The sequence below is a fragment of the Podarcis tiliguerta genome, assembly GCF_965153285.1.
Source record: "Podarcis tiliguerta genome assembly, chromosome: 2".
NCBI classification, from domain to species: domain Eukaryota; kingdom Metazoa; phylum Chordata; class Lepidosauria; order Squamata; family Lacertidae; genus Podarcis; species Podarcis tiliguerta.
Genome location: NC_139535.1, coordinates 68,925,706 through 68,944,084, shown reverse-complemented (window position 1 = coordinate 68,944,084; position 18,379 = coordinate 68,925,706). Strand labels below are relative to the sequence as shown.

General features: G+C 41.1%; 1 protein-coding gene and 1 long non-coding RNA gene across 12 annotated transcripts in view; one reads left to right on the top strand and one right to left on the bottom strand.

The window, feature by feature from the left end:
- LOC310671339 overlaps positions 1-18,379 on the top strand; it is a 316,331-nt gene that overhangs the window by 30,480 nt on the left and 267,472 nt on the right. The gene's annotated exons all lie outside the window — the stretch shown is intronic.
- Positions 1-18,379, bottom strand: part of ARHGAP26 (Rho GTPase activating protein 26) — a 192,702-nt gene that overhangs the window by 81,853 nt on the left and 92,470 nt on the right. For all 11 annotated transcript variants that reach the window (XM_083427074.1, XM_083427078.1, XM_083427080.1 and 8 more), the window contains 3 exons: positions 13,012-13,048; positions 6,598-6,663; positions 5,682-5,756 (listed from right to left, as the gene is read on the bottom strand). In XM_083427074.1, coding sequence (XP_083283200.1) covers positions 5,682-5,756; positions 6,598-6,663; positions 13,012-13,048 — 178 coding nt within the window. The remainder of the gene's footprint in view (positions 1-5,681; positions 5,757-6,597; positions 6,664-13,011; positions 13,049-18,379) is intronic.

Sequence of the window (18,379 nt, the reverse complement as noted above, 5' to 3'; positions counted from 1 at the left end):
TTTAGATGCTAAATCTGGACACAGGGACTATCTATATGACTTTGGCACAGTACTTTCTACACTGCCACAGCAGCTCAGCCAATTGAAGGCAAAGACTTCATTGCCATAAGTACCCATTACTGTTAAAGCACCAATGTTGCCAAAGTTCTGTAAGCTCAGGCGCAGAAATGAACTTCAAAGGCTTGATTATGTTGGTCTCAAAGGCGAAAAGAAATTTAATAGCCCTTGCATATTTCTCCATCTGCAATTAAAATCAACCTGGAGAAGACTTCCTGGCTTACCTATTTTGAAAGGCTGTGACTGAAAAAACTACAGCTGGAGGGCAATAAAATCCGCTCCATCCCAGGGTATTCCTTTTACCCCAAGGGTCCTCTACAGGAGGTGGGTTCTTGCTCCCCAGCTGTGATTTTCAGAGTATAGCCTAAGAAGCAGCCCCTGTGCAAAAGAAATTAGAGTATTATCTGCATCCATTTGCACAGGAGCATGCATTTTGAGGCTGCATCCACAAAAAATGATGCTGGGAGACAGGAGTCATTTTTCCAGCCTCAGATGGGCTTGGAACTCATCTGAGTTAAGCAAACAGTCATTGGATTCCCTCCACCAAGTTTCCAAAACTAAAGGCCGTATCTCCTGTGGGGCAGCGCCAAGAGCCAGTCAACAGATTGCCCCCCCCCCCACAACCCAGTTTTATTTTTAAGCTCTTATGAGGACCAAGTACAAATGTTCTTGAACCAGCCACCATGAAAGAACAGGCATTCAGAGGTTCCATTAAAGTAGTTAGGAAAGAGTGGACAAACTACTGCAGAACCAAACCTTTGACCAAATCACAGAGACCTAAGTCTTTCAAATGAGCATGCATATTTTCCCTGATGATCCCCTCCTAGCTGTGCTGTGGTGAATGGCCACTTTCCAGCACTTCCCTTCAGGCAGGAGAGAAACAGAAATGCCGCTTGGTCTAACTGGCACAAACACAGCCATAGCTTACAAATGTCTGCATAGCTGCAGCATGGAATAGCTTGAGTTTCCCTTTGAGGTTAACCTGAATAAGAAGCAATGATGGAGATCAATGGTGCACATTCACATGCATTAACCAATATTCTCACATTTCCTTATTGTCCCTTTGATCAATTTCACATGGGTAATTTAAAGCACTTTTTAGTCATACTGGAATACATGTGTGAAAGACAGAAACAAAAGGCTTTAATGCCCCCCCCCTTCTCTCTCTCTCTTTGTGTCCATGCAGAGAAGTGGATTTCCAATTACATACAGGCTTTCAGTGGTTGTATCATTGTGAGCAGCTTGATTTAAAGTTCATTTTCAGTCATCCACTTGCCTTTCCACCTCGTAGTACATATTTCAGAATATCTTTTTCTCCCCCCCCCCCACTTCTCTCCTCTCCTCTCCTCTCCTCTCCTCTCACGTATATATGAGCATGCCTCTTTACAGAGTTTGCTCTTCCCTTAATGGACATGTCTCTTTGGTCACCATTAACAAGGATCATATTATTACATTTTTCAAAAAATGTGCTACAAGATAGGGTTTGGGGACTGAAAAGAAACACTGCTAGTTCAGGAAATAGCGCATAGCAGCAGAAATCACTATGATCCCTTGGTATTTGCTTCATTTTCTCCTCCAAACACTGACCACATAAAAGGAGAATGTATATACAGTGGTACCTCAGTGATACCTTAGAAACGCTTCAGGTTACAGACTCCGCTAACCCAGAAATAGTACCTCGGGTTAAGAACTTTGCTTCAGGATGAGAACAGAAATCGTGCTGCGGCAGCAGGAGGCCCCATTAGCTAAAGTAGTGCTTCAGGTTAAGAACAGTTTCAGGTTAAGAACGGACCTCCAGAACGAATTAAGTACTTAACCCAAGGTACCACTGTAAGTTGTGGGCTCTGGACCACAGACCACAGCAGTTTAAAGGCTGTTCACTGTCTGGCACCAGGCTATATGGCAGTGCTGCTGCCAGGTTTTTGGTCCACACCATCCTTGATGAGCACCTTGACTGCTCATGTCCACCATTTGCCATGTCAGAGAGGAAACCTATGAATTTGAAGACAGTCACTTCACTAAGCAGGAGAACCACCAGAAGTGGCACTTAAAAGCAACGGAACAAAAACAGGTCTGGCTTCACAAACACTTCTAACAAGCTGCTATATACACCATATAGCAACAACCTTAATTTGTGCAGTCAGATAGGCTCTGGAAATGGCCATAACTCCCTGTTACTCATAAGGAGATCATGCTTTCACAGATCTGCAGCATTCATGCTATATTTTTAACTGCCCAAAATATATTGCATGATGAGTCCCCTGGTTCCCTACCACTTCATACAACTGGAGAAAGTGGAAAGCATAGAGAAAACTATATTCTGAGAAAGCCTGGTGTGCCTGCTTCCCTGCTCATGCTACTGCCCTTCATTCTTACTCTTAACTCCCTGCATTCAACCTTGCTTCTCCTAAACAAAAAACTGAACCTTCACAAAACACATTTTCTAAGCCACCTATTACGCTTCTCAGAAGGTACCAGCCATCCTAATGTTGTGGTTTCTTGGCTCACTAGTGGTTTATGGATTCTGATACAGAATGCTGGCTTAACCATGATGGAGGTGAAGACTGCTTAAAGCTGACCACAGAACACAATAAAATGTCTTCCGCGTGTGCTAAGCTAAAAACAAGAGTTGTCTTTGTCCAGAGTAAAACTAACACTTGGTTTTAAAAAAGGGGACACATTCATTGCCTTTATTCCTAAGCAAGACACACTTATCTAAATATCTAAATAGTTGAAGAGCTGGACTTTCTAATTTAATTCATTATGTGGCTGGTAATGCAATTTTACATGTCAACTCAAAAGTCCTTGAGTTCAGTGGGATTTACTACCATGTAAGTGTGCACAGAATTTCAGCTTAAAACTTCTAAGCTACTGAAAGTCCATGGGAGGCTTTCCATAAGACTGTGTTCTGTTCTGCGGCACGTTAACAGTCCTCATTCCATGGCAACACAACTGAAGGAACAGGTTCTTACGAGAATGAGCAGGATTATGACTCACTCCACATACTAAACAACTGTCCTTCAAGCATACACCTGGTGAAGATGGTTGTAGAAAGCATTGCTTTTGTTTAGTTCCTAGTAAAAATTTACAGACTAGACACTGCACAAGGAAAGTCTCACAGGGAATAATAATTCTGCGTTTTGCAGCAGGGAAGCTGACACCAACTTTCAAAATCGCACAGGATATCTGCTGCAAGCCCTCTCACAGCTGCTGCTCATGCAACACTATCCACAGAGGGCTCCAGGTTCAAGCCACATCAACTGTATAGTGCTTCCTGCTTAATACAGAAACGTCACTCCATAAACTCTTATGGCACTGTCACTTTCAATATTAGCCGTAGTTTGCTGAAACCTGATCCAGCTGCCATTTAAATTATATGTGAACCTGTCACACTAACCACATCTGTTTCTAAATATAGGCCTGAAGTTGTGAATAAAAATCTGTCTCATTTGCTCCCAGATTCTGATGTGAACAGTGGGAAAACTTGAAGAGAAGGTGGGAGTGAAGGGTCTCCATTCTGAAGATGCTGCTTATGCAAAACTTTGTTCACTGAATGGAACACATAGACAATTGGGTAGCCACTTTCCAGACCCCATAGTAATTATAGCACAGGTACACTGAAATGCAATACTGAACACAGGAAGCTGCTTTATTGCATGTCAGATCACTGGGCCAGTCTAGTCCAGTGTTATCTACTCCACAGAAAGGCAAACCTCAGGCTTGTGGGATCTACTTTGTTGGGTTGTAGGTTTTTTTTACCAGAGCTCCAACTCTACTGGTTAGAACCAGGTGCAAAATATTGGTGGTGGTGTAGCAGGAGAAGGAGTCAGATGCAAAATGGCAGTTTTGGCATTATAGCCAATTGGCGATTTACTACAAGCCATCCAGAGATCTATCAATTTACCTTCTAGCCACTCCTGATCAACTCTGAGTAGCAACTCCCTAGTGTCTCTTTTGTTCATGCTACTCATGTGACAATATCTTCCCACATCCATGTAATGACCCATTCCTGCCACTTCTGGCTCTTCAACATCTCCAGGGTCCTTTTTCTTCTCTCTAAATCGGGGTAGGCAACCTAAGGCTCATGGGGTCAGATGCAGCCCAATAACCATCTCAATCCGGCCCGCAGACGGTCCGGGAATCATCATGTTTTTACATGAGTAGAATGTGTCCTTTTATTTAAAATGCATCTCTGGGTTATTTGTGGGGCCTGCCTGGTGTTTTTACATGAGTAGAATGTGTGCTTTTATCTAAAATGCATCTCTGGGTTACTTGTGGGGCACAGCAATTTGTTCATTATTTTTTTCAAAACACAGTCCGACCTACAACATGGTCTGAGGGACGGTGGACCGGCCCACGGTTGAAAAAGGTTGCTGACCCCTGCTCTAAATGTACCCAATGCTAAAAACCATTGTCCATCATCTCAGACTCTTGCAAGGCCACTGAAACCTTCTATTTTCTATTTTCACATTTCCCACTCATCAGCAGATTCATGAGCCTCTGCTAAAGCAATCAGTATAATTTCCTAAATATCTGTATAGGATGTTGACACTGTCCATCAACTGAAGTTCTGAACCTTGCAACCTCTGATTTTTCCCCAGTGTAAAAGGAAGAACAATTATTTTGTGTCAAGTTATTGTGAAGTGACAGGCCAGTACTTTTTCTATTTCTCACTTTTAAAGCTTCTCTACTGACTGTATCTCCACCTACATCTTCCTTTATTTCCTCCTCTTGCCTTCTTCTCAGTTAAGGTTATCTGTTGTCAGCCTACTCTGCCTCCATCCTTGATGCTTTGCTATATATCTCGAACTCCTTATCTCCATCATTCCTTCTCAATACCTCCTTTGCAAAGCTTTTCTTCTCTGGACCTCCACAATCAACATTACCTAAAATAGTCAGTAAGCCTTCAGTTTTAAAGAGCCATTGGTCATAACAAATATACAGGCATAATCCAGTTGAGAGCTACATTTTAGCATAGGTGATTCTCAGCACACTGAACCCCATTTCGGATGATAAAATTTTGTCTGATGTGCTGGGCTGCTAGAGCAAACATATTAACCTTATATGGCCGAACCTAGGCAGGTCCAAATCAGTACTTGGATGGGTGACCACCTGGGAACCACATTTATGCTGCTTTGGGTCCCAGGGTAGAAGAAAAGCAGGATATAAATGTAAGAATTTTGCTAGATTTTTGTAAGGCTTGAAATAGAAGTGGGGGTTTCAATACAAACAACACAATACAGCAATACACAACACAAACACAGGTAAGCACAAGATGTGGAAGGAAACATGGAAAAGGAAATACTAAATCCAGAAGCCTGAGAACATGCATAGTTCTCAATTCAGGAATAAATACTAAAAGGGATCCAAAGGTTTGATTTGGGTGGGGAGGCAGAGAGATATGTAAACTTAAGCAGAAACTGTAATGATTCTTTACAAGTTAAAGATTTACATTATTTCTATGACTGAAAATTCCACTCCAGGGAGGGTTTCACACAATACTAAAAAAAACATATCACCATTTCTTTTCACAGCAGATGGTCTCAGTTCCTCATTAAAAGCATCTACCATCACACTTGGTGTCAAAGAAAAATAGCAAACTGCTTTCTTCAAAATGTACTTACCCATTAAAATACTCAATAGCTTTTGAACTCTGGAGTTGACACCAACCACTCTATAGAGTCCTTGCTCATGGATCCCTAAGAGGGAGAACATGTTTTATTTAAATTAGTAAAATGGTAAAAATAAATTAAATGTTTATTTTAAAATAAAGTATCTCCAATAGTAACATGAATTAAATTGCCCTCACAGCTCCACAATCACTTTCAAGGCTGCTTATTGGGGGAGGGGGATAGTTCATGGGGTTCCCCACCCCTTTAATGTATAGGTTTTCTACACAGGGTAGAAGTTCTGCATACCAGCAGAGTGTTTCAAGAAGAATTTTGTCTCTCATATCAGTCAGCAGCAGGAGAATGTGAAGAATGGGACACGTCCCATCAAGTTAAAATCTAATGGGGGTGAGGCGTGATCTCTTGCACCCACAATCGTATAAGGGACATCTCAACTTTTTTAATAGGCACAAGTTTGGTTACATAGCTGAATAATAAAGATTCAGAGAATAGGTATTTCCTATTTAACATATTCATTTAATCAAGACCAATGCTGTTAAGACAATTTTTGTTAAACACATCGGATACCTGTGTTACTACCTCGGTCTCAAATATGAATGTGGTCTTCTAGTAATATGTTATTTAAATTATGGATCAACAAGTCTTTTTAAAACCTATAGAAGATTATGAATAAAAACAAATCTGGGAGCAGCAGATCAGAAAACTTAACAAAGATGCATGTATATAAGTAGATTCTGGATCCTAGCAAGATACAAACAATCATGAAAATGTGTATGTAAAATAGGCAACTGTCAAAACTGAGCAAGCTAAGGATGGAGAAAGGCGACTTCTTTATACAAGTGCTAGAAAGGCTGATATTTGGGAACAGGACTTTAAACTATGAAGAAGAATATCTGGTGGTCCCCATTACCTCTTGTTTCAACAGCATGAATGCATTTCTTGACAATACTGAAGCCCATAATATCCAACTGGGCAGCTGAAATGAGAGAAAACAACTAAGAATATACAAGGTCATAAAATGGAAATAAAATACCAATGTTCTCAATAAAATATAAAGTCAGGTTTAAAGTGGATCTTAACACTTCACCAACATGTTCTTTTAAAATCTGGAAAAGGTAAAGGATCAGTCAAATGTTTCTGTTGTGCTTGCAACCAAAAAGTTCCTTCTCGACACCTGTAAGATTATGGGGCTGTTTCCAATATGCATGTTGATCACTTATAGACAGCAATATTAGGTAATCACTAGCACACATGAACATCAAATACCACTTGCAGAACTTTCATATCATCTCATACCACCTAAAACATTATGATATGCTGTATAACTGTGTGACAAAATATCAAGTGGAATTTGCACTTCAGGAAATTTGTTTCCCAGAGTCCGATACTTTCAGGCCCATCGTTAACACTGGTATTAAGTAACCAGATACTAAAAAAAGACTCAAAAAAGACATAAATGATTCTCATGTAGCCCAGTAACCATGCTTCATAATAAGTAAAGCATATAGTAGGACATGGAAAACACAAGCAGACATTGTATTCAGGAGAGAAGCAAAAGGGGGATCTGGGTGGGAAAGTTTGCATTAAATCATAGTTAAACATTAACATGTTGTGCTGACCAGGCCAGTGATTATGGATGGTTCTACAAACTAGACTGGCTCCTTCAAGAAATTCCCATGTATCCCATGCTGTGTAAACATATTGAGGCTATTTACTTCCCTGTAAGGACACCAGATACACAGCTGGAGCTCTCTCTCTGTCATTTTCAAAACAAAAATTCCCACAGCTGATAAACAAACCACTTTTAGAACTGTAGCTGGTCTTTAGGAACAGTTGGAATACACGGTAGAAAGACAACAGACAATCTTCTGTATTACTTTCATTTATATAATTAATATATGTTGTTTAGGAAGTTTTTTCTTTTCATTATTACTACAATGAGAATTGGTTGTTCTCTGTCTCTCTCCACCCTCCCAAATAAATCAGTGTTTAAATTATTTAGGGGATTTTTAAGTGTATTTTTGTTGTTCCTTTTATGTTGAATTTTATTGTATGGCTTCGGGCACCAGTCCCATTGGCAGACCAACTCTTGTGTTACAAGGATTTCTGCAAACAAGACAAGAAGGCTGACTGCATCAACCCCGCCACGGTGGAATCCCTTGCAGATGAAAGGAGGGCCTGGAGACAGATTTTTCCAGGGTGACGGAAGCCGACAGAAGCTTGGGGTGGGGGAATAAAAATGAACAAATCCAGAATTAGCAGCCAGTGACTAACAAGGGAGATCACAATGGTATGTCTTTCCGAAGGTAAGCACATTTCATATTATGTGCCAAATTACTGGTAAACAAAGGCTGCTCAAATCATAACAGGCAAGACAAAGCATGGTCTGTCAGGACCCCGGACAGATCACTGTGGCAGGTGCTGGATGGCTTTACTAAAGAAGAGGAGCTGTTGTCTCAGCAGCATGCTGAGGCCTTTCAAGCCTAGCTGGTCTTTTTCCTAAAACGTAATTACCTAATCCTAGACCACTAGTGGTCCATCTAACTCAGTGCTGTCAACACTGACTGGCAATGTCTCTCCAAAATGAATTTCAAGTAGACAGGGTCTCCAGTCATACCTGGTGATGAAGGTGATTGAACAAGAGATCTTCCACATGAAAAGTATGTGCACTACCACTGAGGGACAGCCCTAAATATTAGGGAAGTGATATGACAATACATTTGCTGCATGCCAAGGACGTGATAAAACCTCTTCAACCATGTATGCCTTCCCCCTTAGGGTCCAATTATATTATGTGGGAGAGGTACAGTCTTTGGCAACTAAGACAAAGTCTCATCATCATAGGTAGTATAGAACTCTGCATGGGGATGCTGAGGAGAAATGAGTAACTTTGACTGAAATCACTGGCATGCCATGTTAATGAGCTTCTAGAGGCATCTGGCTGGTTGCTGTTCCAGTCCAGAAGGATCCCTAGTATAAGCCAATGAAGAATAGGAACTCCTTTCACTCTTATGCATTCACAAGCAGGACCAGTCCGCCTGTTAGCCACACCAAGACCTCTGTGTCAGGCAGCAGATTTGAATATCTTCTCTAGGCCTGCCTGCTTGATGCCATTTATTATTCTAGGAGTGCTGTTACTCCTTACTGTTGCGGTAAAGTAGTCAGTGGCACTCCTACTAGGCTCTCTGGTAGCAGCGGATCACCCAGGATTTGCTAAGAGGCATCTCAGGTGAGGTGGCCCCGTAGATTACTTGCACCACTGCTGCTCTGCCATAGCAAATAGAGCTTACATTTTAATAGTAGTAAACTGTCTAACGAGTACTTGCTACCACCTCACCCTGAATATCTCACTCTGGAAGAACCCTACATTCACTAGGACCTTTTGTCAGAGCAAGGCACTGCTGCGACAGCCTTGGAGAGCCTCAGCGTTCAATTGCTACTAAGGCAACAGCAAAAGCAACAATAAAAGGGGAGTGAGAATGCCAGTGTTTGAGAGCAGTGAATGGAGCAGCAATAGCTTTGCCTCAGGCAGCTGCACATCTTGCACCATCCCCGAACACAAGTAACCTGACAGTTAATAGATAATGAAAGACTAGTGGGAATGGGGTGAGAGAAGAGAGGAGAAAGAAGGTGGCTGGACAAGATTTCCAAGGCTCCAATATACCCTTTGGAATTCCTTGACCCCTTTCTATGGCTATGATAAGGAGATTTATAAAGTTAAAAGAACACCTTACATTTTAAACATTTGCATAACATATATAAGGGCCCAGCATCCAGTTTTTATTTCAATAGAGTTTAAGTCATCTAGGTTCATTTTAGCACATAATATGTTCAGAGCTAAGACTGTTTTGATGTTGCATAAATACTTTACAGCACTTTGGAAAGAGATAGATCAATCACCTCAATAAATGAGTCGTGGTAGTGTTGTACTGACAGGAAGTGGGTGAGCAAGCCTGACAGTGTTTAAACAGACAAAAATTAGGAGACATTAACTGTGGCAATGTACAAATTAATACTGGCAAGAGCTCTGATGCTTAGCTAATCTATTTTTCATCAAACTATATTAATAAACATTTCACAAGTACCTCAGTTTTTATTACTTATGATATTTATGCACTTAGGACTATAGCTTCTCTGTGTCAAAAACCCTAATTGGAACAGTTGTATCCAGTTTGCATTTTTTTGCCAGGAGCTTCTAAAAAAGTAACTTAATTGGCCATTTAATGGTTTTGCAACTGAGAAACTGAGGCACTAAACAGCATAGGATGATGCCATTGCATCAAAAGGTATGATTCAGTAAACCAAAGTTGTGGAATCAAAAGTGGTTCCTCTGCAGAAGAACCACTTTTTTGTCCAGTTTTTGCCCCTTTAGAAGCTTAATAATCTTTGGAGAATTTGAAAGAGAACGACCACTAAAAACGTTATGCAAGCATTATGAGACAACAAGTTATTGTTTGAATCTGTCTATCACTGACACAATGTAAAAGCCTTGAACTTTTCCACTGCACAGAAAAATATCTGAGCCAACAGGAAATATAACCAATGCTTTATTCCCTCCATGATGACAAGAATACATTGCCTGTGTGTGAATGTGGATGCAGCAATACAGACACACATCAAGTTTAAGGCTAAAAACCAGTTCTGCTGCAGCTTCTGAACATTCCAATTACACTGGGGCTTCAGAACTTAACACAGGCAACTGTGGTCCATTCTATATGTTTGCACTATTGGTGCAGGAATACAGGGTAAAAAATACATTAGCTAAGCATCAGATGTTAAGGATGGCTTCCTCATACAAGAATGCTACTTGGCAAAAAAACTGAGCATTTTGGGACCCATGTTGCTAGCAAGTAGCTCAGGACAACTGGAAGCCTGCACATGCTCCAGAACTGTGTTTGTGATTTGACTTTGCTCTGAGCAATGACTGCATCATTGTGCTAAATCAGGAAATGCCCTTATGGAGCAAGCCAGTGCAAGCAACAGTTTGCAAATGCCCTAATTAATTTTGGAATCAGTTTCTTGTCTGATGCAGACAACACCTATTATTTCATCATAAATCCATCTCTTATGAATGAATAGGGGCCAACTGGCAAGAGTACCACATCTTAATTAAAACAAATTTTGCATTTCCTGAGAAGTCCATCCTCTTCTCACCAAGGGCAAAAACACATTATTTAAATAAATATTTGAGTTGTGGAGAACTCCACAATGCTTAGCCTTCAGAGGTGTGTTATGACACTTAGCTGGTCTGCCTCAGGATATTCCAAGCCCAGACCTTAGATAAAAAGTCCTTTCAGATTCAGGATAAATCTTAAATTGTGTGACATGGTGACTAGACAGACATTATGGGGAAGCTAGTCCCTAAACAGCCTTATCAAAAAATATACTACTGTATAACAGAGATTAAGCAAGACTATTCCATTTCCTCAGCCTTTGGGCCTCCTTAAACTGTCGCCTAGAGGCAGCCATTACATCAGGCTAGCTGACTTGTTCATCTTAGCTGGTCCTTATTTTAAAAAAACCCCTGTAACTTTAGAACCTGGTGCCTGAGTTTGCTTTTCCTCCTTCCTTGCCAGTCCTTTTCCTTGTGTAGCATGTCTTTTAGATTGTAAGGCTGAAAACAAGGACCACCTTGTTTTTTAAGTTACTCTGTGAGCCTTTTTGAGTGGGGGGGGGGGGGTTATGTGAAATAAATGCCAAGCATGGCACTTTCTATGTGTTTATATACTTATGACAGCAGCAGATCTCTACGTAGCGAAAGAAATCACAATGCTGCTACATTCTTCTTATTTTTTTAAGAAAACCAGTTGGTAATATGTTTCATACCAAATCCCTCTATTATATATAATTCAGCATTCTTAGTCAATACAAGCGGCAGTGAATAGATCACTTGGAGGGAGGAGGGGACGGGAAGACTAAGTTGACAGAATCTCACAGCCTACAAAGGTGTAATTCCCTCTAATTGCAGCATCTTGTATCACTCGCTGGTTCTATTAAAGAGATGACAGGTATGTAAATCTTGTGCTGAGGAGGAGTGAAGAAATCTAGGGGAGGAAAGTGTGGATTTAAAATTACGTGCCATTTATCAATAGCAGATAAGAAGGGAAGCTGAGCTACTGTATAGTATTCCGCCAGCCAGAGTGACCTAACAGCTGAAGGAGTTATGCTGCCTCTCAAATTTACTGGGGGCAACATTCTATTTATAAATAGACACACCACCAGTCGGGATCCCTTAGGAAGAAAAGGAAAGATGATCTCACAAGGCTTTTGACTGGATGCTGCCTGCCTCTAAAAAAAAAAAAAAAGACAAGAGGACTCCCCCTCTTGTTGGTCTTTCCAAATATTCCTGAACTTCATATTTAAAAAGAGGACCATCACTCATCAAATATCCCGAAGCTGAACACATACATATATAGGAATCAAAACCCAAAACAACTTTGTAATTCACTTGTAGGATAAACAAGAGCTTTGCTGCAGCATCATTGCACATAGTAATGCAGGGTGGGGGAAGGCAGAGAGAGAGAGACTGAGCCAAGCAGACATTTGCAAGCAGGTTGGGCTGCTTAGAAACATGCTGGATTTTGGACAGCAGTGGGAAGAGGCTTGGGACAGCCAGCAAAAGTGCTCCAGGCACTTTGCTTTGTCCAACCACTTGGAGTCAAAGGATGAAAATATTTAAATAGCGCTACTTCAGTGTACAAAAGAGTCTTTCATCCCAACAGTTCATCTGCTTGACTAAAATCCTGGGGCTGGCTGGAGGTTTTGACCAACTCCTTTTAAGCACAAAATACTGAATTTCTATTAATTATCGTTTAAGGAAGGTAAAACAAGGAACTGAGATTCGGAAATTTTTTTAGTTCTCCTTCTTGCTTCCCTTCTGCAAAACTTCTGCGCCTGGGTTTGTGTACACCGAGACAAAAGGCCGTTAAGTAACTTGCCAAAGGAAACAAAGAATTTGCCACAGAGCCAGCTCCAGAATGACTCTGCAGCTCTTGGGCTCCATCCAGTACTCACAGTGCCTCACAACATCTTAAACCATATTGCTCTTTGGTTTGATATTTAAGCATTTCACTATGCTCTGGGCCGCACAATAATTGTCACCTTTTACCGTTTTTGTATTGCTTTAAAAAAACTGCTAAATGATCAGAACTTTTAAAGTTTCAACATATGTGATGGCCAAAATCTGTCTGATGACTAAAGCAATATAATCACTTGTTGCTTTTACTACTTGGAGAGCCACCTACTGGGTTATAAGAGACAGGGATGCAGTTCTACAAACCACTTCCTCAAACACACAGTCTTGGATGAAAAATAAGCTACTTACTGCCTTCACTTTGGCTGTCTTTGTTCGAGTTATAGACCTAGAAAGTAAAGAAGAAAGCATTTACATTTTTGCAATATTTGTACCCTAGATATACCCTAATATAATACCACTCATCATAAAATCGCCTATGCAGCATGCCTAGAAAAGTCTTGCAACCAGAAGCATGGATTGTTATCTCCCATTTAGACAAGAAATATAGAGAGATTAAAATGGGGGGGGGTGTCTCTTATACCACTTTACAACAAAACAACATTAAATGGCAACCGTGGTGATGAATTAACATAAACAATCCACATTGTTTACATAAAAGTGGTGAAAAGTGGTTTGGTGGATGCAGTATGGTATAGGATGAGATTGTGAACAATGCACTTTTTCCACATTGATGAGGGGAAAAATCTTTAACAGGGGCTCCTCAAAGAGACTGCTGATTTAGGGCTTACTTACCATAACTACATAATGAAATGAACAGTTGGATACTAGAAAAAATTATTTAGCATCTGGCTCATTAAGTGAATAAGGACTGTCCCTTTTTTGAGCCACAGCAGTTGCCTATGAAGATGCTGGACACAGCAAACCAGTAGGAAAAATACTGTTTCAAAGTGTTTGCAGTGGCTTGTTAAACTAGTACATGGGCATGAGTTGGGACACTCCAGAGACTTCAACAGCCCTCGCTAAATATGGATGAGAGGAAAAAAACTGAATCACCCAAGACAAAATCTAAGCCCAGGAAGTAATCACAGGAACTAGCCTTTGGTGAAAAATAAATGTAAGGCTAATTGCTTTTGTTCTAAGAATTCTAAGCATGCAGTTGCAGTTATATTTTCAGGTGCCGCAAGTTTCCAAAAAACATGAATAAAGTAGGTCCCTTGGGAAGCATCATTCCTAATGAAACTAGGAGCACATGGCAAGCGCCACTAGACCACATGCAGCACCCTGAAAGCCATCTTTCCCATCTGAACAGTTTGATGTGGCTATTTCGACCACAATCACATTTTATGGCTCAGAGCACTAAAGAAACCACAAGACCCATAAAAGTTCAGCTGCCTCTCAGAGTGAACAGCAGTGTTTTTCAAGTTACAACATTTCTCCATCACAAATGCACTTTTGCAGAGCAAGAATGCCACCACAGTTGTTAACTTTGCCAATGGTTAAGCTATTTTTGCTGGTTAATTGCTCTCGTTGGTTATAGGAACCTAGCTCGGTATTCTGCCCTATAAAATTGTAGCATGGTGTTAATAAGTCTAAAGCAAAACTGCCAGATTACTGCAGAGAATAAAGAAACTACAAGTATGGATACATTCAATATGTGGCCAGGACTATCCAAAGCCCTAACAAGATTATCAGCCCTCAACTCTACCATCACGAATATAGACAATCATTCACACTCACAGTTCTACAGACGTGAAAACATGAATTCACAGCACACACACCAAAGATCTGTCTCCCTCACATGTTTTCCTCAGAACCCATGGCAAAACTAAGAGAGGGAAAATCTGCACCTCCCTGCCTTGAGGACAGTGCCTTTAGATTTTTTTTGTACTTCTTATTTGCTCATTGTTTACTTTTACCATCCCTCACCATCTAAAAGGTTCAAAAGAAAACTGACCTGTCCAAACACAGGCATGCCTAAAGCAGTCTCCCAATTGACTCAGAGATAAGAGACAAGGCTAGGGAAATAATGTTTGCAGACAATGAGTGTAGTATAGGTTAATTTCCTCCCCGCAAACAGGAAGAGTCATAGCTCAGTGTTGGGAGTACATTATTTACATGCAAGAGGACCCCACTTCAATCCTTGGCATCTCCAGGGAGGGCTAGGATAGCCATTGCCAGGGCTGGCTCAAGACCTTTTGAAGCTTGAGGCAAGATGTGCCACCGATGCTTTCTGCTCACCTCATTGGTGTGCCAGCCATGCTAGGGCAGCAAGCTAGCTAGGGGTTGCAGGGCAGACCACAGGGCATACCTTTCCAGACACTTTCCACCCCTCTAAATTTGCCACCTGAGGCAGCTGCCTCATGGCAGGGCTGACACTGATCATTGCCAGTCAGAGTAGCATAGACAATACTAAGCTTGATGGACCATTGGTCTGGACAATGGTTATTCTGGAGTCCTATTTTCTAACTTCTACAAACTTGCTCAAACGACTTATTAAATCAGGTTGTGCTTTTACAAGTCAGCTATTACACATCAAGAACATTTATGCCAAGGATGTAGAAGAACTCCAATTCCCATTCCCCCCAGCTAGCATAGCCTGTGGGCAGATGTCCATCATTCAGCTTAACACAAGTTCTCACAAAAATAATATTAGCTATTTGTTGCACTTGGGAAGAGCAGAGTTCATACTGTTCTGTTCTTTTTAGTTACATTTTCCTTTTTATTGTACATATGAGCAAAACCAAAAAGGTTAAGTATTTTCAATATCACCATTTAATATCTGTGTATGCATGTGTGTTAAAAAGAATGTAAGATTTGCATTTCCAGATTTTTAGCTTTTAGTACTTCATGAAGTTTGAAATTATATACAGTTGGAATATGTGGTAAAATTTAACTTTAATATCTAGATATGGGACTATTTCTACTGTCAACTAACCTTTTCGAAATGAGAAATATACTCAGACAAAAGATATCCATTCTGCCTTTGAAGCCCAATCTCAGAACACAAGCAAAATATTTAGCTTTGAATAATCATAATGCAATACAAAAAAAGACTACAGATTCCTTTTCAAAGAAGGCAGAAAGAAATTACTTGTTCAGCTTTGGAAAGCTGGTGGAAGGACACAGTAGGAAATAGAAAAGGCTGCTGTCAGCAAAAGCATTTTCTTCCAAGGCATAACATTTATATTGTTAAGCATTCTCCATCAACCCAAGCGGTGAGAAGTCCAAGAATAGCACTACAGAGTTTAGTTTTCTTTGGAAGAGAGCACACTGGAGACTTAGTGAGTCTCTGTAATATTTGTTTTATTTACAAACATACCAGCAGAACATAGCAGAAGCTGGTCCTGCCTCAGATTCCAAAAGACAGCAACTGCTTGAACCATCACTCCTTCCTCTCATTCCGCCACAAGCTGCTCCACAGTCCAGCTGAGCTCCACTTCAAAAAGCTCCCAGATCTCTTTCCCCATTTTAATTCCTGTGCCCCTGACTAGCTCAAGGGTGCCACCTTCAAAATGCAGAGGCACAGCGTCCAATCAGTTAGCTCCTATTCATCATTCACACCTGACTATTAGCAAACTTTACATAGTTTGGTCATTTAAACATCTATTATATGAACCCTGTCAAAACTAGCAAAGAATTAAACAGAATTATTGATTGATTGGAAGTTCAGGGCCTACAATGGTCTGCCACTGAGGCACCAATCAGGTCAACATCTCAGCTTTGTTTTACAGATGCTTCCAGAGGAAGCAGGGAATCCTAGCTTTGTTCATTTCATTTCATTTCAGATAAAATGAAGTGACGCAAAACATCATCTAGCTTTTCTACTTTGTATGAACTAATTTCTAGAACCCTCACATACTCTCTAAGGGAGCTGTGGTGGTGGTGAGTAGGACTCAAAATTGAAAAGCAAAGTGGAAAACAAGAGCTAATAGGAAGAAATGAAGTGTTCCTGGAAGAAACAATCATTATTTACGAAATACCAGAGTTTAACATCAATTGTCCTTTAGTTCACAAATCTACCAACAGCTCCAATCTGCTATACAAGAGACACACTTCCGCTCCAATTAATGTATCCAAGCTAATGAAGCAGAAAACAGAAAGTGAGACGATACTTCTATTTCCGGCTATGAACTGCAAAAGCCTTGTGAACTTGCAAGCTGACCCTATGTTGATGTTTGCCACAATTGCATGTGCCTGAAAGAGAAGATGGTTGGTCTATATATAGAATGTCCTCTTCCCAATCGATAGAAAACAGGCAGCTTTAGCCTACGTGTCACCCTGAAGGGGCTGACTGATGTTCTTAAGGACCAATGGATTGATCCTCTATTTTTCATGGGTTTACAGGACCCTTGCTTACAGGCTGCACCACCAGCAACAGACAGGGGAAGACAGCCCACAGTCACACTATGACTTCTGTTCAAAAAAGCAAAGGATAGCTGTCTATGAAAGTGAGGGAATAAAAGAGAGGTCACGCAACGCCCGCCCCCCATCCTCTGAACATGATGAAAGAATGTGTAAGGAGCATCGTGGACCCATGCTGGTTGATGCCATCCATGTATACATCCTGCCATTGCCTATGAAGAGTGGGGTTCACAAATTGGACAGGTCTAATCTGGCTCCCCTCTCATGAAGAGGAACCCAAATGCATACATTAGTAAGTGTCCGTAGGGCAGGGCTATTCTGCACACGCATCCTTTCTACATGTGTTGCAGTGGGCCATTTGGATCTTGCCACTGGTATGCTGCTTTGCCAATATTAGATGTGTGCTGGAAGGAAGTGGGCAGAATGAAGACTGTGACACAAGAAGGGAAGGGACAGGACACAATGTCTTTTACATATTAAAGTTACATGTGGGTGTGGGCAGGGATACCCCCAGCTTTCTGCCACCAGTGCATTCACCAGCCGTTCCCTCCTTCCCCCAGCCACACAATCAGTGACCATGAGAAGGTGCCCTCCACACATACCAGTGTTCTTACACACAGCTACTCCACCTGACCAAGATCTCTGTATAATGTATCTATATAAGATACATTTAAGACTGGCTATAATGGCAGTGTTGAAGGTGGCATCAGGGTAATATTTAGGGAGGCACAGCAATATTTATGTCAAAGCAAGCATTTCAGCTAGCCAGATAGAATAATCTCCCCTTTCCTTCCCCCATGTGCTGTTCTGGGGATTCGCAGCCGCCCCCGCCCCCCCATGGCAAAACCCACTTTTTTGGGGGGGGCAAACCCAGGGAAGTGATTGAATATTTATCCAAAACACAAGAGGCTATTAAAAAGAAATTTTAGGCATTTCCCACAAAATCTGAAGAGGCTCTGTGGAGTTCTTCCCTGAAAAGCTTGATCCTGTTTTCCCATACAGCTTTGCTGCCATGCTGGCTGGAGCTCATGGGAGTTGTAGTCTAAAACATTTGGACGGTACCAGATAGGGGATGGGAGAAGTAGTAAGAACAGGGTCTGTCTGCAAAGTTTTGTCTCTCACATAGAAGGTGAGAAATGCAAATCTTTCAGGAGACTTTGCACGGAGCATTTCCCCACTCCACTCCACTCCACTGCCAGTACAGCTAGCCCTGAAAGTGTTCTCTGGTATCTCTCTAAGGAATAGAGCAAGATGGATAGAAGTTGCATTTAGAACAGCATCTAAAAAAACTTGGAAGACAAAAAGGGTTTTAAGAGAGTAACATACTACAATGAATTATTTAGTGCTTTCTCTC